Here is a 20,342-nt window from a genome sequence, read left to right as displayed (position 1 = left end):
TGCCCATGGCACTGTGGCTACCACCACCGCTGGGCTCCCCTAGAACCACGCTCCACGGGAGCAGGGCCACCCGGTGGGCTCAGGACGTCTGGCCAAAGGCTGGCTGCAAGAGAAGGGGTCTGACTCGGGGGGCTTGCCCTGGCCTCACAGGTTTCACGTCTTACATGCTGGCTCAAGAATTTCTCAGGCCTCCGCATATCCTTTCTGGAAACCACTACCTCCCTGTCTGCCCATGTCACTAATGTGTCATTTCTAAGACCCCAGGGTTGTACCCTGTCCCTGGGAGACCTGTCCCAGTGTTGTCATAAGACCTGCTCACCTCCTGCCCTGGTTCCTCTGCCTCTTGCCCAGGGCCTAAGGGGACCTATAAGGGCCAGGCCTGTGTACACACACATACACACACACACACACACACACACACACACACGCAGCTGTGACCCCAGCAGGCAGAGTGGGGTGCGTGCTCAGCTGGGTGTGCTCACCACACACAAACACACACACTCACTGGAGGCTGGGGCATGAAACATAGCCTGGCCCCAGCTGAAAGTGCAGCGCCAGGCCCTGGGGATCTCTCCGTCCAAATTCCCAGACCTCATGAAAGCACAGCCCGAGGGCAGGGCCTCTCCCACTTCAGGCAGGAAATGCACTGACAGGAGGCAGGACAGGGACCAGACAAGGCAGCTCAGTGGGAGGAAAACTTGTCCTGTGCGGTGTGACCCAACACCACCAGGCGGCCAAGCGAGAATTGGGGGACTCACCCCCCAGGATCCTTCGTCGCCCCTCACCGCAATGTCTGATCCACTACTGAGTCCTCCGCTCCAGCTCCAAACCCACCCTCCACCCGCCCTCTCCTCCCAAAGCCTCCGGCCCAGCCTGGCCCTCCTGCGGCCACCGCTGTCTACTCACCACCCAAAGGCACAGCCTCAACTCCCAGCTCCCTCCCCACTTACAGAAACCTCTGAGGGGCATCTTGGAGGCCCGGTCCTGCCACTAGCTCTCCTCTTACCTGCTGGGCCCCACCCCTGTGCCCTGTCACCATGTGGCAAGTGCCAGCTGGCTCCTTGCCCCCCTCAGCCTCAGCCTGAGGGTCATGCTGGGCATGGCAGCTCCTCGCTCTTCCCAGGACTCCAACTTATCACCACCTGTAATTCTCCTGCTTGTTTGTCTCCCCCCACCCCGGAATGTTGGCTGGGACCTTGGCCAGCCCCCCAGTGCCAGCCCCCCTGGGCCAGCCTGAGCCCTTCTGAACGTGGGCACTGCTGAGTCACCTAGTGAAGCAGCAGACAGGAAACCAGGCCTGATTTCTCCAGAGCAAAGGCGGTTACAGGCTGAGCGGTGTCCCCCAGTCCTCATAGGCTGACGTCCTAACCCTGCGATGTCAGAGTGACTGTACTGGGAGATGGGCCTTTAAAGGGCTAAGTTAAACTGAGGTCTTTAGTGGGGCCTAATCCAATCTGACTGGCGTCCTGGTAAGAAGAGGAACGTAAGACACTTGCACGGGGCCAAGGCCACGCCAGGACACAGGAAGCAGCCTTCTGCTGGCCAAGGAGAGAGGCCTCGGAAGAAATCAAACCTGCCAACACCTTCACCTTGGACTTCTAGCCTCTAGGACTCAGAGAAAATAAATCTCTGACGCTTGAGCCCCCTATCCACGGTACTTCGTTATGGCAGCCCTAGTAAACCAGGCACCTCGGGGCCAGAGGGATGAGAGGGGTCCCCAGATGGCGGGAGGCTGTGGACACAAACCACCAGGGTTTGAATCACCCAAGACCTGAAGGCTGAACCAGGGTACACCAGGGTCAAAGCCAAGAGCTCGGAGGAGGAGGCCAGACAGAGGACGGACGTGAAGACCCCACCCTCAAGCCAGCTCCAGCCATAGCACCACGGCCTGCTTGCCACGAGGGGCCAGGATTTGGGGGGCAGAAAAGTGAAGTGGACCCCCAACCAGCCCACCCAGGGCTGGGGTCCTGGCTCCCCACCCCCACGAAGAAGGACTGCCAGTCCGAAGCATACAGACGGCAGCCTCTCGGAGATTCATTTCTTGCCTCTTCAAAGCATTATGGATTGATTGCCAAGTCTTGCCGTAAATCAAAAGAAAGTCACTACTCATTACCTACTTAGAATTCCCTGAGTTCTTCCTGGGAAACCATTTCTCAGCTGTTTGATCTCTGAGCCACCAGCACTATCTCTAGGCATGCCACCCATCACGGCAGCCACCAGACGCTTTTTTCTTCCAGGCTCCTTCCTCAGCACCTAGATGAATTTGCACCTTTCTCCAGTTTCAAGAAGAGCTGCCAAGATAAATGATTCAAAGACTCCAGCTCAAGCTGAAAATATATGGACTGTGTACAGCCGGTTCTGAATAAGCCCGCGCTGGAGGGGAAGGCGCCAACCACACTCATGTTGCACGGGTCACGCTGGCAGCCAGGCCCCAGACTCGCCAGGACGCTCTCCGGTGTCTTTTCACCCAGGGAGGGGGACACTCGTCCAGCTTCTGCCAGCACCAGCTGCCCTTTCCTCAGTCGAGCCCCTGAGCAGAATGTCACCAAGGGCCCCCGGGATTCGCCAGCTGGCTGGGGCTAGTGGGAGCAAGGAGGCGCCCCATTTCCAAACTGTGCATCTAGGAACCTCTTTCCCAAGGAACCGCTGCCCCTCAAAGGGCTCCTGAGATGGAAAGGCCCCGCCGATACCTGCTTCCCCCACCCAGGGTTGCCCAGCTCCACAGCCAGGAGCCGGGCTCCAGGAAGAGCCGGGGTGCAGCAAAGACAAAGTGAAGCCAGGCCCTGACCCTCACACCACCAGGCACCTGCGGTGCAAGGGGGCTGGATGGGCAGGGCCCTCCACCGACAAGCCCCAGTCACCCCTGGCTGGAGGGCTGGGTACGGCGCACTTGGCCCTTGCCGGGACGCCTGCGAGGCCTGCCTAAGCAGCCCACGGTGCTGTTCCTGCAGGTCAGGAAGCCCAGGCCTGGACACAGACGGTCGGCAACCGCCACTCACAAACGAGGGGAGCCCAAGGGCTGTCACCGGTGTAATCCATTGGGCTGGTGGGTGTGCGTGGCACAGTCACGGAGGGTGGCCCCAGGGGAAAGCATGAGGCAGAAGTAGAGGGGACAGGGTGGTGTGGGCAGGTGTGCTGCTCTGCTGTGGCACCGGCTTCTCTAATGAAACCGTAGAATAAACGTGACCGCGGCCGGCTGGGTCTGTGAGCAGCGGTGCCGGAGCCCGAGAAGCCAGCCTTCGCGGCCAGGGTCTCGCCCAAGGGCAGTGGCCGTCATCTCATTCTGCTCAGAGAAGCAGAGCACAGGAGGAGACCGTGGAGCACGGCAGCGCCAGAGGCCCACGGGGAACCCGGGGTGCTCCACAGTGACAACACGCTCGCCCAGACCCCTGGCCTCGGCCTGTCACCACCACCAGCCACCAGCAGGCTGCCTCGCAGACACCCTCACCTCTCCTGACCCCCCAGCACCGTGTGCAGAGTCCCGCGTCGGGGAGAGCTGCAGGTGCGCAGCAGCTGAGCGGGGCAGGGCTGGCCCAGGCCCTCTGACCGGCCACCCCGACCCCACGCTTTTCCTTGTCCTGCTTTGGGGGGCGTGTGGGGGACATGAGCCTGGCTCCACAGAGGACCTGGCGCCCAGAGCCTGTTGTTGGGGGCCTCGAAGCAGAGAGCCCCGCTCTGTGGTTTCATCGAAAACTACCTCCGGGTTTCACGAGCAGACGTGCCTGCTGGCAGGTAGGGAAGCGGCGTTCTGAGTTCCTGGATTAAACCCTTCATGACATCTACAGAATTCTGAGTTAGGAGGGGGAAACTCCCAGCCCAGAATAATTGCTCCCACAGGGAGCCTCTTTCTGCACCAGAATGTAATAGGTGGATGAGAATTTTCTAAAGACCAGTACCAAACCTCGCTGCAAAATCCTAACTGTCTGCCCGCCCTGGGTGCTGAAGCCTGACAATGGCTCCTACAGGACAGCTGTGCGCTGGGTGCTCCTGGGACTCGGGGTGGTGCTCTGGGTCAGAACTGGTTCCCCTCCCGGATGGACACTGGCCACAGGCTATACCCCCACCCCTCCCTCCTGTTGGCTGCGGGGGCGGGGGGTGCAGGCAAAGGGAAAGGCTCTTCCGGGGTGGGGGTCTGGCGGGGGGGGGGGGGGGGACACCTGGCAGGTGAATTGTTAACCAGTGAGGCCGACCAGAAATTTATACACGAAACCCGAGAAGCAGCCTTTCTTTTTCCTCCATAGCTCTCCCATTTTTCTTAAAATACATGACCCTTTGACTATCTTATTTTTCCTTCGTTTGATAGAGACATTGGTATGAGAAATCCTTCTCTGTGACTGTGAAAGCAGCTGCGGCTTGAAAGCAACGCAAAGGGGTGATGGAAAGGGTCGGCCTGGTGCTGGGGGAGGTGACGGGGAGGGGTGGGGCCTGCGTGTGCCTGCAGCCGCTCAGCTCCAACTGGGTTGCTGCTCCCTAGGAATTCCAGCCCAAGCTTACCATGTATTTCAATTTCTAGGAAAAGCCAGAAAAGTCTCCTGATTTTCCATTATTGACTCAAAACAAACCAAGAAAACCCGACTCTGAGCCAAACGAAAGCTGCCTGTGTACTAGGCGTCTAGCCCAGAGACTACTAGATTACAGACTCTGGCCTTTGTCTTGCTAGAAAATTCCTCCTGGGGCGTGAGAAGGTGGGACACTGGGGGTCCCCCCATCAAGACTCTAACCTGACAGAAGCTTCTAGAAGCCCATAGGAGCAGCAGGCAGGGGTCCCGGGGGGAGGCAGGCCAGCTAATAGCTAATGGGGTGTGGCCAAAGCCAATGCAGGCAATGGCCCACTGCAGGGAAGGTGTTTCCTACTGCCACCAAGAGAAGGCTCAGCACTGCCACACACCCCCGACGTGGCTTACACCCTCTGCTCAGCTCCTGGTGGCTCACCTTGCACAGCAAATCCACAGGCAACCCAAACTTTCCTCCCCCTTCCTTCTGGGCCTGAGCGCTTTCAATAGCGCCCCATATCTGGGGTCAGACAGCTCTCAGGCAGCTGTGTAGGAGCCAGAGCAGGTCTCCCTGCGGGAAACAGGAGGAACGGAGGTCTGCAGCTTGTGTTTTCACGGGATCCATGAGGCAGCACATCCGAAGAGCAAGAGCCGGCAGGCATGGATAGAGAACGGGCGCAAGCGGGAAGGGGCCCTCCAGACCAAAGTCACGGTGGCCAAGTTATAAACCCAGTGTAATGAGTGAGCAGAGCCAGTGTACACGGGTTACCCTAAGTGAATGGGAAGAGAAGCCTGAGAACTTCCCACTGGTGCAGAAGTAGGAATTAATGAGAGAAAAGATAGGGCCAGAGGAGGCGTCCAGGGACCTGATACATGCACAACAGGAATTTAAAAGCAAGTCCTGAAGTAAAGAAAGTCTTCACTGTTCAGGTTAAAGAACATCCTGGGCCATCTTGGGAGCTCATAGGGACAACTCCAGGCCTGTCTGCATAGCTTCTGGCCCCCAGTGGGTCACCCCCTTAGCCTCTGTAATTGAGGAGAAAGTCACGGAGAGACCAGGGAGTGAATAATATAAATGATATCATAGGTCTCAGATAACATGACCCTGGGGGATAAATGCTTGCCCCTGGGGAGTAACCAGTGAGATAATAGGAGACACAGAGGTGTGGCACTCCCACTTGGGTGTGCAAATGGCCACAGCTGCTGGCCCGTCCTCCACAGACAGACCAGCCTCGCTGGTGGCCAAGCTGTTCCCGACTCCACAGCGCTGTTGCTGACATCACGGACCTGTCAGCTGGATCAAAGTCGACAGGCGATGTCCTCCTTCCCCTCCTCTGGACTGTGTGGAAGGTAGGACAGCTTCTTTGCTCTACTCTTCACTGGCCTAAGTCACAGGACATCTGGTCTAAGTCTCACCACTTGAATTGTGCGGTGCTCTGTTCCCCCCAACCTCTGCACTACTGGCTGAAGAACCGCACGCCAACACAGGGGGCTCACAGCTCTTCTCAAAGGGCTGCCTTCACCGGGGCCTCCAACCCAGCTGGCAAGGCTGGTGGGATCCTGACTCCCTCAGGTCGGCTGAAGCCCAGGTCAGCGGCATCCATCCTCGGGCAGTACTGTCACTCTCAAAAATAAAGACAGACTCCTATAAAGCATCAAGGTGAGAAAATATAAAAGTTCCCTAGAAAGGAGAAAGAGGATGATCTGCCAAAGATCCCTGGCAACCGTGGAGGGAACGGGTTTCATGGAACAAAGATCCAATACCCAGTGAAACCGTCCTTCACAGAGGAGGCCACAGGAAAACGACCCCGTGCACAAGGCCAAAGTAAAAGCACTCAATGAAAGGGCACACGTGGCACAAAACAGGGGCCGTGCTGGACTCAGCAGGACAGTGCTTATTCTGAACCATTAGGAAAAAGATTATACAGTAACACAAATGTTGGAAATAACCGACGGAAAAGAGAAGTTCGACGGTAAGAAACTGGAGGAGGGGGCAGGGGGGAGGTAAAAAGTAAAAACCATGCTGAGTTTCTCATTTTTCAAAGTGAGGAATCCATGTTGTTTGACTTTCTCACAGAGGTAGAGACCACAAGAGAAATACAGACCTTTTCTTCTTAGTTTAAAAGTAATTCTACACCAAAAGTACCCTTGAACATAGGAAACTAATCTTCGAACATAGGAAACTTCACCAACTTTCCAGAATGACAGGAAAAAAAAAAAATTAAGAGCCAGGAAGGTGGTACCGAAGCCAGGAAGCACCAGATGAGGCAGCACATCAGAGGGCGAAGGTTCTGGTCATCACGACAGGTGCAATGGCTCTCCTAACGCTCAGGGGCCCTGCCTTTGGAACAGGTAAACTACAGCTGAAGAACAAAGTCAGAAGCCAGGAGTAAGCAAAGATACACCAGGAAAATGAGAAGTAAGAAAACATTTAATAGCAAAATCAGTAGCAGAGCAAGTTGGATTCAAGACCGAAAGCACTAATTAGGTCAAAAGGGGTTCCTGTAAGCTGTAAAAAGGTAAAATACTCAATAAAAAAAAAAAGTAACAATCATCAACCTATAACCCTCAAGCAACCTGGTATGGAAATGAGTAAAACAAAAATCTGAGAACCGCAAAGCAAAATTCATAAAACTGCCTCTTTTCATCCTAGAGAAAATGTACAAAAAATAGCCAAGGAGGCAGAAGACTGGAATGAGACAAGAAACCTGATCTAAGGTACAGCAAAGTATATACTCAAAAAATAAAAATAGGGGATCCCTGGGTGGCGCAGCGGTTTAGTGCCTGCCTTTGGCCCAGGGCGCGATCCTGGAGACCCGGGATCGAATCCCACGTCGGGCTCCTGGTGCATGGAGCCTGCTTCTCCCTCTGCCTATGTCTCTGCCTCTCTCATCTCTCTCTCTCTATTTATCATAAATAAATAAAAATTTAAAAATAAATAAATAAATAAATAAATAAAATTAAAATAAAAATTTTAAATTTTCCAATAAATGTTTAATGTTTCACTTTATTCCATGAAATCCTGACAAAAATGTTTCGCAATAAGCCACAAAGAAACATCTCCAAACTAAGAAAAATGAAATTTATACAGACATTCTCTAACTACTCTAAGTCTCACCACTTGAATCGTGTGGTCCTCTGTGGAAACTAAAGGCCAAAGATTAGCCAAGGAAATTAACTAACCACATCTATCTGGAAATTAGAAGAATTGTTCTTAGTTTATTACTTAGGTCAAAGAGCAAATAACCACAACTTCTTAGGACATGGGAAAGGCAGCATTCAAAAATACATGAGCCAAAATTCATTATTACTCCATGAGAAAGGAAGGGGGAGAAAAAAAAAAAAAGCTAACTAAGTTGCAATTGACCAAGTTAAAAGATGGCTGTCCAAAGCAAGGTCAGGAAGGGAAGAGAAAGGAATGAGTCATAAAACTGGGGCTCTGGGAGTTAGACCAGCAGTGGAGCAGACAATTACACGCTGAGTGTATGAAAAGATCAAAACGGCTAAGATTCTGGCAAAGCTCCTCCATATGGAAAGAGCAGACACAGAGGCAAGAATGGGAAAGGAAGCACAACTACAGACACGGAGGACAGGTTTTTTTTCAGATTTAAAAGAAGAAAGTAACTGGGTTCTAGTAAGTTCAAAATTCTTCCAAGAACGAATTTAACATTGTATGTTGGCGATACTTCAATTTTAAAAAAGAAAGAAAATGATAACAAAAAAAAAAAAAAACCTTCCAGGGAAATGTAGTATATTGACTTTAAGAGGGATAAAGGATAAAGTCAGGCTGAAACAATCCCTTAGGAAAACCTGAAAAATTATCTGAGAAATTCTCCGCCAAAGAAACGGTAAGTTCTGACAGGATTATAGGACTTCTTTCAATGTTCAAGGAACAGACAAGCTTCTCTGCTTTCTTTCTTTTTTTTTTTAACTAGGTTTTTAATTATAATTCCAGTATAGATAATATCCGGTGTTATATTAATTTCAGGTGCACAGTATAGTGACTCGACAATCCTATACATGAGCCAGTGCTCATCACAACAAATGTCCTCCTTAACCCCCAGTCCCTAAATCCCCCAGCCCCCCACACTCTCCCCTCTGGTCACCATCAGCTTGTTCTCTATAGTTAAGAGTCTGTTCCTTCGTTTGTCTTTTTTTTTCCTCCTTTGCTCGTTTGTTTTGTTTCTTAAATTCCACATGTGAATGAGATCATATGGCATTTGTCCTTCTCAGACTGACTTGTTTTGCTTAGCATAATACCCTCTAGCTCCATCAGCTGCAAAATTCCTCTGCTTTCTAAACTGTTCTAGAAAACAGAAAAATGTGGAGAACTTCCCAAATCACAATCTCAAAACCGCTGATCTCAAAACATGGCAAAGGGAGTTTCAAAAAACATACAGCTCAATCCCCTATTTTGAATCTTTACAAAATGCTAGTAAAAAAGTAACAACATGCTGCTGCCAGTCTGTATACTGTCCATATGCTGGTTCGCTGAAACCTCCTAACCACCCTATGAGGTGCTATGATTGTCCTTTTCCCAGTGAGCGGCAGCACTGGTACTCAGACCAGGACACACCAGTGTCCTAGGGACCACGCTCTCACCACTACTGTAAACTGCCTCCCCGTTTCAGTCCCGCAGCTTATTGCGGTGGGAACCCACCCTGATGACGCGGGGTATGTGCCAGGGATGCCACACTAGCTCCACATCAGGAAGTCTCTGCGTAAAATTCATCTAAGGTACGCCTCGGGCCCGATCTTGGTATCTAATGTCATGTTCTGATAAGAGGAACCTGGGCTCCTTGGAGAAATGGCTCATTCTGGGGCTGGAGTGGGGTACATAACAAAATGAGCCCAGGGCATCTTGCAGTGCCATAGGGCAAGGCAGTGCTCAAGAAGCAAGATGACCGGGGGCAGATGATGTCAGAGGGACACAGGAGCCAAAAGAAACAGCCCCCAGTGCCCAAAGCTAGAATGACGTAAGCAAGAAAATAAATAATAGTGGATTATAACTCAAAGTATAAAGTAAGCATCTACTACTCCATATAAGTATATAAGTGATTGAAGAAAGACATGAATGGGGGGCGCCTGGGTGACTCAGCGGTTGAGCACCTGCCTTCGGCTCAGGTCATGATCACAGGGTCCTGGGATCGAGTCCCTCACCGGGCTCCCGGCAGGGAGCCTGCTTCTCCCTCTGCCTGTGTCTCTGCCTCTCTCTCATGAATAAATAAATAAAATCTTTTTTAAAAAAAGAAAGAAAGACATGAATGGGGAAGAAGAGATGAATCCCCTATACAGAAGAATCACGAAGAGTGTATACACATGCTCCTCACCAAGGGGAAAGCACGTAAGTCCCCACTCCGTAAGTGTGGGCCAGCCCGTGACCTCCTTCAGAGTCAAGTATGGGAAGGGGTGAGGGAAGAGCAACTTTTTGGTGGAGAAACTAGGCAAACGCTGCCTCAGGGAAGTGATCAAGGTCAACACCAGCCATCTGCGAGGTTCACAGCCTTACCCCCCGATATGATGTGTTGCAGGGGGCACTCGACCTCTGTGGTCTTCCTCCCGATGACCTGTGACCCCAATCTAACTCTGAGAAGAACATTAGAAAAACTAAAACTGAAGGACTTTGTATAAAATACCTGACCGGTCTGCCTCAAAATTGTTAAGGTCATCGAAAAGTAAGGAAGTCTGAGAAACTGTCACAGCCAAGAGGAGCCTAAGGAGACAGGACGACTAAATGCGATGGTGTATCCTGGGTGGGATCCTGGGATGGAAAGAGAATATCGGGTAAAAGGTAAGGAAACTGGAATAAAGTGTGGACTTCAGATGGTAATAACGTGTCAACATCGCTTGTGAGCTGTGACAAACATCAAACATGCCACAGTCGTGTTAATGATGAGGGTAGCGGGGTGGGTGTGGGGTGTGTGGCAGCTAGCTAATATTCCTCTAACTTTCCTGTGATCCAAAACTATCACAAAATTAAAAATTTATCAATTGCCTCAAACACATACGCACAAAAGGCCAAGGGAGATGCCAAAAAGGCACCTGACAAAATTCAACATCCTTTCCTGATAAAACCTAGTAGGCCTCCTGCAGCGTTAAACTGAGGATACCTATTTATCAGAAGTCAACAGTCAGAATCGGGTTCAAGGGTGAAATACTACAAGAAAATCCATAAAGATGCCTGCTGGCACCGCTGCTACTTACTGGGATTCTCAGGGGGACAGTTCCCTGGGCATTTGAAAAGGAAATGCCTCCTTCCTTTGCTTTGTCCCCAGGAGCTCTAATCACGGCTGTGTGACCAGCCTGCATGTTTCCTCCTGGTTCTCTGTCCATCCTTCTGGCTCGGTGCCTGCTGCTCTGTGCCCTAAATGTACCCATTTTCTAGTTAGTTACTCTTACAGGCAAAATGAGCCTTCCTTGCTATAAGCTGTACCACCAGGGCCCCGGGGACACTTTCAGACGCAGGCTCTGCTGAGTCCCCGGGAGCTACTCCCCTCGGTCACGTCAGGGCGTGTGGACAGAGCAGGCTGGTGGGCACACGGAATCCTGCCTGCCTGGGATGGGACAGTCCAGGAGCTAAAGGCTGTTCTGAACACCGAGGCCTTGTCCTTCCACGGTGGCCCCGGCTCTTGGGAAGGGCTCAGCTCACTGAGTGCGGCCAGCTGGGTGCAGTGTTCGTGGGCTGCCTTCCTGAGGGGGTACCTAACAGACGGGGGTTTCCTGACCCCTCTCGTGGCAGCCATGTGTGGCCCGTCTCCAACAGCCGAGGAAGTGCTGGCAGGAAACCTGCATCAACCTCACAACACAGGACGAAGGGCAGGTTCCGCCGCACGTACACCCACGGTCCCCGCGGGCCCTCTCTGAAAGAGCTGTGCCGTGGCCTCATCCCTCAAGGTGGCCAGCGGGAAGAGGAGGTCTGCTACGGAGGGGACAGGACACTGCCTGGGACGGTGCCCAGGCCCACTGCATCTGCTCTTACCGTGGGGGCTTGGAGTCCGAGGCCATCTGCACCCACACATGCCCTAGGGGAACCCTTGCACCTTCACGGGGAAAGGTAACCTGAGGGTGGCCTCACTGATGCCCAGGCTTGCCTAGGCCAAGGCCACATTAGGTCAGACCACTCCCAGGTAACTGAAAGTGACACATCTCCAGAACTTCCCAGAAGGAGGAAACTACGGGCCTTTTGGTGACATCCGTCACCAATGAAACATGGATCCTCTGCATGACCCGTGAGGGGCACGGCCAGAGCCATCCAGGGCCATGTCTGACCACCATGCCCACCCACCAGGCAGGGAGAGCCCCCTTGAGGGGGGGGGCACGTGGGTCCACGCAGGTCCACACACCTGGGGGATGGCCTGGTAGTGATTACAGGAGGGATGGACAAAGAGGAGGGAGCCAATCTGAGAAGAGTCGGTGGTCTCTGGAGACCTGGGAGTGCAGCCCGTGCAGATGTAACGGAGAAGCCAGTGCCATCACTGGGGGGAAGGGGATCTGACATCTGCGGGGGAACTGGGAGGGATGAGCTCAGAGGTCAACTGCGCCAGGTGAGGCCTAGGCTTGGGGGCGGGGGCAGGAAAAGCACCTTCTCTGTGTCAGCTGCCTGTGCTTCCTACAGCCATAATCACGAGTTAGCAGGCTTGTGGTCGTGGGGTTTCCTATAGACTCTCCCATCTTCCAATTATCCTCACTGGAGTTTAATTTTTTAATCCTCAAAAAAGGAAAAAAAATGGCTTGAACAAACATATCAAGGGTCCTGCAACCTGCTCCGTGGGGTGGGTAAAGTAAAAAAGATCAACTACTTGACCCAGGACCCAACAGCTTACAGGGAGTGTGTGTGTGTGTGTAGGCGTGGGTGTGTGTGGTGCGGTGTGGATGTGTGTGGTATATACGCACGCAGCATGTGAGTGTGGTATGTGCTGGGGGGTCTCTGTGTGATGTGTATGTCTGTGGTGCACGTACAGTACATGCGGCGTATACGTGTGGTGTGTATGATGCGTGTGGTGTGTGTGGGACTGCGTAGCTGTGTGTGATACATGCGTCCACGGTGCGTGAGTGTGCTGGGGTAGCAGTATGTGCACAGATACGGCATGTGGAGGTGTGTGGGGGGGTGTGTGTATCAGCAGGTGGTGTCGGTACGCCCGTGTGTAGGTGGGTGGGTGAGTGGAGGGGTGTGTACGGGTGAGTGGGTGGTGTCTGTGTGTGTGTCTGGCGGGTGCTACATGTGTATGGGTGGGTGTGTGGTATCTGCGTGTGTAGCTCTGTGGTGCGTGGGGGGGTGAGGGTCTGGTATCAATGGGTGGTGTCTGTACGTGTGTGTACATCTATGGCGTGCACGCGAGGGGGTGAGTGACCGTGTGGTGTCGGAGCAGTGGCTGCGTGAGTGCGTGCCTGTGATGTGTGTGTACTGCCAGTGGGTGCTGTGTCTGTGTATGTGGTGACAGTGGGAGATGTGTGTGTACATTTGTAGTGTGTGTGTGGGGGTGGGTGCGTGTGTATGTGTATATGTGGTGTCGGCGGGTGGTGTTAGTGTATGTCTGGGGTGAGTGTGTGCGGTGTCAGTGGGGTGTGTGTACGTGCGTGCCTGGGCGCGCAGGGTCAGAGCAGGAGACCCCTTCCCCTCGGCCCTCGGCCCGGGCCCCCCTCTCGCAGCCCAGCCCGGCTCCGCGGGCACACTGAACACCCGGGAGGTGCCCTGCTCCATCCGGCCAGGGGGCGGGGAAAGGCCACAGACCTCAGCGCGGGGGGCAAGCGTTGCATTAATAAAGGCCTGGAAGAAAGCAGGAGGCGTGAGCAGAGAAAACCCAGGCCCTGTCGACGGTCTCCAGGCAGGGCCGGGGTCCTCCTCGACCTGGGGAGCAGGACGCCGTGCCCACCCCCCACACGCACCTCACAGACCCTCTGGCCTCGTGAAGCCCCCCCACAACCCGCATGGATGCTGTCCTGGGAGGCCCCGGACGCCCCCCTGCACAGCCTGGAGAGGAAGACCACATAATTTCAATTAAGGCCCCAGGCTGTCAAAACACATGGTTATTAATCTCCTCGTGGCAAATGTGAGCCGGGACCTGCTACACAGCCAACTGGGCAGCTCTAAATTAGCGTTTGCAGGTAACCGCTCCAGCTGCCAGCCCCACGCCAGCCGCTACAAGCTGGTTCCGCCACTAACACGAGATAACGGGACGCGGCGACGGACCGCCTCACTGGGCCCTGCTGTTAGCGCCCCATTTACCTGCACGGTAACGTCGTTTTGGCCTAACACAATTTGCCACGCCTCGATTGCGGAAGATGATCTTGGTTTCCTCGGAAAACCCTATTCACAGGCACAGCACAAAGCAGGACGGGTCTTCATGAACGCCATCAGCTCGCTTTCCTTTCGGGGTGCGTGTGTGTGCGTGTGTTTAGCATGCCCTCAAGATTTTATGACAAGCCTCTGATAATAAAACAACAAAAAGGGATGAGGCTTAGGACTCGGTTTCCCGGCCAGTGTCTCTTCAGCCCGAGTCTGAGCACCCACTGCCTTGACGGTGCGCCCTCTTTTGAGAAAATCAGCCCCATCTCAGCGCCCCCCCACCCCCGGCCCCTGTCCCCTACTGCCCCCTGCCTCCAGTCCGGCTGCACACCAGTCCCTGCTCTTCTTGCCCTGTGTCCCTCTGTGGGGCTGGGGCTGGCCATGCTCTTGGCAGAAGGTCCCGCAGGGTCTACGGATGCTCTTTGGACCCCTGTGGGTCGGTGGCCTGCACAGGAGTCTGGCCACCCTGGGCCTCCCCGGGAATCAGTGTGGCCTGCGCTAAAACAGTCACACCCCACGGCGAAGCAACACCTGCGCTAGGGGAGATTTTATAGCCCCCACCTGGTTAAGGAAGGAGTCTAAAAGCTCACGATGGGACAGAGGACAGCAAAGCACAGCTCAGGCCACTTCCTTCTGTCTCCCATCCATGCCCCCCACACAGACTTGACACCACCTGTGGGGCAGACCCTGTGCATGAAGGAGACAGGACTTCAAGAAGCCTCCAGCCTCCCAAGGACGCAGACCACAAACTGTGTCGCAGCCCCCCCCCCGCCCCGCCCACCCTGGGCAGTGACAGAGAAATGTGCCGGTGGGGAGGAGGCTCGGGCAGAGGGAAGCCAGCAGCCCGCAAGCTCACCACTGCAATGTCCCCACGGGCTTTGGGCGGCACCGGCGATAGGGAGCGCCCTCCTCAAGCCTGGCCAGGGACACCCCAAGATGTGACAATGTCCCAGGACAACCAACCTCCCACCGCCTTTGGGGGTGACACCCTCTGCCCCCACAGGTCACCCTGCCCACCTGTCCCTCAGAAACAGACTCTGTCTCTTGTTCGCATCTTCTCTGCCTCAGCTATTCCTGGGCGCAGTCCCCAACCCCCCAACTCTGCACCCCAGGAAGGTTCCCGCTCTCTGCTCCCAGGGCAGGCACCGCTTCCATGGCACACCTCCTACAGTCAGCCCCGCGGGCAGCAAGGTATACAGTAGGTACACAACAGTGCACACACCTGGCGTGTCCAGTGGAGTGGAAGTAATGCCCCTGGGCTCCCTCAGGGAGGCTCCGGCGTGAGCTTCAGGCTCATTCCTCTGAGAGTGTCCCCTGATCCAGAGGACAGGGGACAGAATGGAGGGCGGGGGGCGGGGGGGACCGAGTAGTCTGAAGGCAAAGGTACGATGTCCCCAGAGCTCAGCTGAACAGAGGCCCCTTCACACAGCAGCCAAACTCAACGTGCAGCCTCTGGATCCCAACGCAAACGGACCGACGTGGGCCAGGTAGTGACAAGATTAAGGAATTAGTAATCTGGTTAGCCATGGTGGTCCCTGTAAAGGGCAAAGGTCCCCAACCCCTGAGATACCTCCGGCTGCACTGACACCTGAACTGACACAACGTCTGGGGTTCGGTTTTAAATACCACAGCCAAACAAGAGGAGACAAAACCCTGGTGGGGACTTCGAGGTTCACTGTCCTACTCCTTTTTTCTTTTTTGCAGAGGGTGATAGGTATTTGAAATTTCTCATCAGAAGAGAAAACAGACGTCCACGGCCTTGGGTGGGGGATAGGGAGCTGGGGGAGTATTCCGAGGGCCCCTGGCGAGAGCTGCACCAGGCCAGCCTGGGCTGCAGAGGCTCAGGCTCTGGACCCCGGTGGGAGGGCAGCTCAGGCGCCTCCCAGGGGCCAGCTTTGGAGCAGGACTGCCAGCAGCTGAGGACACGAGGCCGCCTGCGCACAGGAGACCGCAGGGCTCCACTCGGGGGCAAGCTAGTCCTGCTCTAATTTCTGGGTTATTTTTATTCGAGGCACCAGCCACGGGCCAATTCAGCTGGGAACAGATTTGTGGGGCAGTGCCCGTCTGGGGGACCGCTGCCCGGCCCACCTCCCAGGCAGCCCCGCAGAACTCCTGTCCCAGATCCTGGTCGGGGGCGAGGACTCTGGGACTACCAGAGCAGACACCACGTGGCAGCAGACCACGTGAAGGCAAAAGCTGGGACAGTTCTGTGTGCCCGTCCCCATCCTCCTCCAGTGCGACAGAGCTGGGTCCTCGATGAAGCTCATGCTCTGTGTCCCCTCCTGGATGCCACAGCAACGGGGGCCCTCAAAGCCACATTAACCTCTTTCTACCCGGGGTAAGAGGACAGAAATACAGACGCCCTCTGTACTGGACTCCCTTCAGGGTTAGACTCGGAAAAAGATGCCTGTCCCCGAGCCACATGACAGTGAACACCCACCCCCGCCCACCCGCTGTGCAGACAACTTGCGGGCAGACCAGAAAGGCTGCGAGGGGTGGACACAGAGTGGGCCCTGACGGCACCCAGCTGGGGTCTGCAAACTGGGGAAGGGGAGGCAGCACCACGCTCCTGCAAGGCCAGGTAGGAAGGGGCAGCCCAGAATGCGGGTGGCCGTAAAGGTGCAACTCTTTCTTTCTGTCCTCACAACACTCTGACACCAAGCGTGTGGGTTTCTCAGTCCAAGCAATTTTCCACTTCTCCGTGGTCACCAACTCAACGTCCTACACTTTAATTCTGACACCAACTGCCAGAGTCAGCACAGACCTCCCAGGTTAAGGGCCGTGTCCCACAAGCCTGTCCCCGCCTCAGACACAAGTCACAAGTCCGGCCTCTGGCCCTTATGACAGCCTGGCTATAAACCGGTGGTTGCCATGACCCCCTCCTGGGTCTGATAACGGCTAGAACGGCTCACAGGACTCAGGAAAGTGCTTTACGCGCTATTACCACTGTATTGGGAAGGATACAGCTCAGGAAGGCCGAACAGGAGACAGGTGCCCAGGGCAAGGTAGGGGGGAAGGGGCGAGGAGCTTCCATGCCTGCCCTGCACCCCTCTGCCCCAGCCTGTTTAAGCTTTCTCTGGAGGTTCCTCTAGCAACCAGCCCCCACCTTCGAAGAGTCGCTCAGGTGTGCCTGAAAGGGGCTTATTGTGAATAGGGATGCTCTCCATGAAGGAATTCTAGAAGGGTTCTAGAAGCTCTGTGCCAGGAACTGGGGGACGGAGGCCAAATACGCAGTTCTCATTATGTCCTCTCCCCAGCGGAGCTTCCAGACGGTACTGTCACTGGTGGGGAGATGCTGGACAGGGAGCCTCCTGCCCCAGGACCTAGGCGGGAGGAGAGCCACCGGGGCAGTGTGGGTGTGACCCCAGGGCTTCCTCCAGCCAGGAGCAGCATGTGCTGAGCCCTGGGTCCCAGAGCCAGGCTGAGGAGCTCATCGCGGCCAGGCCGCCCCAGGAAGGGCTGGGTGGGCGGGAGGCAGGGGCTCGCTGGAGGCCGCTGGAGTGCCCCTTTACAAGCCACTTAACCGTTCCTTGACCCAGTCGTCCCAGCACAGCAGACGTAATGGCACTGTTTACACAGGACAACGGCAAGCTGCTTTACCAGCGGCTTTCAGAGTCACCATGGCAGCTGTTTGGTAAAGTTCCCTGCAAACTGCAGAAACCGAGTCCGAGAGTGGATTGATGGGGCACTAAGCCATCCTGAAAAGTCATCAAAGACCATCACCATCAGACACTGCCCAGAGCCAGGGAGGTGGCCACAGTCGGAAGACAAACGCCCTGTACCTGGAGCTGAAGCCCTGCTCATGGTCCCCACTCAATCCGCGCGGGGCTGCGGCGCCTCATCTGGTACTTACTTGCTCAGAGAACATAAATTGTTGTGGTTTTTTTTTTTTTTTTTTACATTTTAATCTTTACCCAGAGACACACCGCGGCTTACCTTTCCATCTCATATTCTTTCATTCCCACTTTTACGGCCTTCATTACCTGGAGGATGGATATTAAGCAAAGACATTTGTATTAAGGAGATAAGTAACACTGCCTTATAAATAATGTATAGCTCTTTTTCAAAAGAAATCTCTTCTTTAAAAAAAAAAAGAAAGAAAGAAAGAAAAAATGATATGTGCACACAGTGGTGCAGACATGTGACGAATTAGAACTTTTTTAAAGCTCCAAGAGCCATACAGTTTATTTAAACCATTCTGGGGCGCTTCCATTTGGGAGCCTGTGAGCACCTGGCACCAAGCTACACAGCTCAGGTGGCGGCAGACGGATGGCGGCCAAGATTTAACCAAGATGTCTGGTGAATACTTAATGCTCAGACAGCGATCCTATCCTCAAAGGTTTCCTTTGTTGAGCTGTCATAAAACACACACAAAACGAACTCATGCAAGAGACTGTGGCCCACCAATGACCCTTATCTGTCTCGTGATGCAAAGCTGTGGCCGTCACTAAGCAGGCGCCAGGCTCTCCCAGTCACCCTGAACGTCCTATGAGAAATACGCTTCCTTATTTGCTCTTGCTCCTCAGGTGAAGTGGGAAGGTTTGGGAAAGAGCCATGTGAAGGAGGCTGTTTTTGGAAAACAGAGGACAGTAATCAATGTGCTTGAATCACCGGTAAGGGTGGGAGATCCTTTAAAAGGAGCAGGAACTGCAGGAGCGCCAGGATGGAGAGCCCTACCCGTCTGGAAGTGAGGACTTCTTGCTGGGAAATATTCAGAGGGTGGGGTGGGTGCCTTAAGGTGAGGTCCTGCTGTCCCTGCCCTGCGCCCACAGGGAAGAGAAAAGAGCCACCACTGGGTCTCTGCTAGAAGCGACACCCGCTACTCGTTCACATGGCACTGGGGACAGGGCCACCCCGGGACCACCCATCTCAGTGAGGCCCTCTCGCCCGACTCAGAGCCAGGCTGCTTGCCCACCCACGCTCCAAGGGTGCTCCAAGGAGTGTGCCCCGCTTACCTCCCGGTGCGCCTCGCTGGAGATTCTGTTGGTGTAACGCAAAACCTCCAGCTCCATGTCCGTCTTAAAGACCCGGCTTCAGAGAGAACAAAGTGGCAAAGTCAGTGATGCCCAGCAGGGACTGGCTGGACCACCCCACCCCCACCCCCGGCCGACCTCCGGGAGACTTTAGGGTGCACCACACCTTGCACAGCCTGGGGAGGAGCACAGAGCCAGCTTGGGCCCAGCCAGGCTGCAGAAGGGCCACTGGGGCGTGGGGGTGGCGGCAGGACGGGCCACCGCGCCCCAGCAGTGACACACTGCACTAAGCACTGCCCATCCTGATCTAATGCCAGACTTGGGTGTTAATGCAGGCTGGTTCTAGTTATAAGATCTGGAAACCACTGCGCGTGGTCGAAGAAACCCAGATTCTGCAGCCAGACACATCTTGCCTCACTGAGACTCCGTTTCCCCATCCACAACATGGGGATAGAATCTACCTGGCAAGGCTGCCGGACCTGAACCAAGTGTGCAGACTCCCAGGGCTCTGCCCAGGTAGCTGAAGATGTCAACTGGTCTACCGGCAGGTCTACCCACCCACCTGCCCTTGGGGCAGCCCAGGAATATATCTCCCGGCCCCGTCAGGCCCCCTACGGACCCAGGGCTTGGGGGTGGGGTGGGAACAGCCGCTTCCAGCCAGGAGTGCAGCTAAGAATGTGGAAACAGCAGGTGTACAGAGAGGAGGAGACAAGAGAGGGGAGCTGTGCGGGGCAGGCAGGTGCAACCAAGAGGCCCTGCTGTCCTTCCCAGACTCAGCTCTGCCTCCTGCAACTAGATTCCCAGGGGTCCTGGGGCCTGCTCAATAAATTCACGTTAAATTGTCCAAATTTGGTTAAGTCCCTGGTCTTTGCAATCAACCTCATTGTCAAGTAAGACTCAGCTAGAGAAGCCACGTAAATATTTGTTTTTAGCCTCCGCTTCAGATAAGCAACTCCAGACCATGGGCATTTCAGCGGCAGCCCAGGGTCCCCGGTGCGTGCCCCCTGGCCAGCTCTACCTCCTTACACAAGGTGACACACCTCCACCACCTCTCCCTCTCACACAGAAAACACACTCGAGCACCAGGCAGACGAGCAGGGCCAGAGTGTCTGACAATGGTAGACCAGTGCCTGCCCCTCCGTTCAGTGTGTCCCTCGTCCAGCCGCTGTCAGCAGGGCCCTGAAGCCTGACCAAGGCCAAGGATGGCAGCGGAGGTGCTCCCACCTCCATCAGAGGCAGCGAACCTCTGGGGACGTCACAGAAGCAGCCCAAGCCAGCCACTGACTCACACTGTCTCCATGGTGCCATCCAGCTGGGACAGCCAGCCATCTGTCACGGGGAAGTGACGAAGGCATCTTGCAGCACTGTGACGCCCTCCTAAGACCGTAAAACCTTCTGAGGAATGTGGAAAAGATAAGCCCCTCAGCCCAGTGAGACTTTTTTCCAAACAAATATCCTTCCTTTCTTGAGGAAGCAGGCCCTGAAGCCTGACGCCTGGCTCTTGATAGTCATAAGGTGTCTCTGACTCTCCACCAGGGGGGCTGGGCGCAGTGCCACCTGGGAAACAGAAAGCTGCTTCCCGTGCCCTGG

At 54.7% G+C, this 20,342-nt stretch overlaps 1 protein-coding gene across 1 annotated transcript in view; it reads right to left on the bottom strand.

Annotated features, from left to right (window-relative positions):
- The window catches only part of PEPD (peptidase D), a 110,854-nt gene that overhangs the window by 47,278 nt on the left and 43,234 nt on the right, over positions 1–20,342 (bottom strand). The window contains exons 8-9 of the mRNA XM_041746015.1: positions 18,735–18,810; positions 17,716–17,762 (exon numbers count right to left, since the gene is read on the bottom strand). Coding sequence (XP_041601949.1) covers positions 17,716–17,762; positions 18,735–18,810 — 123 coding nt within the window. The remainder of the gene's footprint in view (positions 1–17,715; positions 17,763–18,734; positions 18,811–20,342) is intronic.

The sequence above is a fragment of the Vulpes lagopus genome, chromosome 2 (assembly GCF_018345385.1).
Source record: "Vulpes lagopus strain Blue_001 chromosome 2, ASM1834538v1, whole genome shotgun sequence".
Classification (NCBI taxonomy): Eukaryota; Metazoa; Chordata; class Mammalia; order Carnivora; family Canidae; genus Vulpes; species Vulpes lagopus.
Note: the sequence above shows the minus strand (reverse complement) of the source record. Positions and strands in the feature narration are given on the sequence as shown.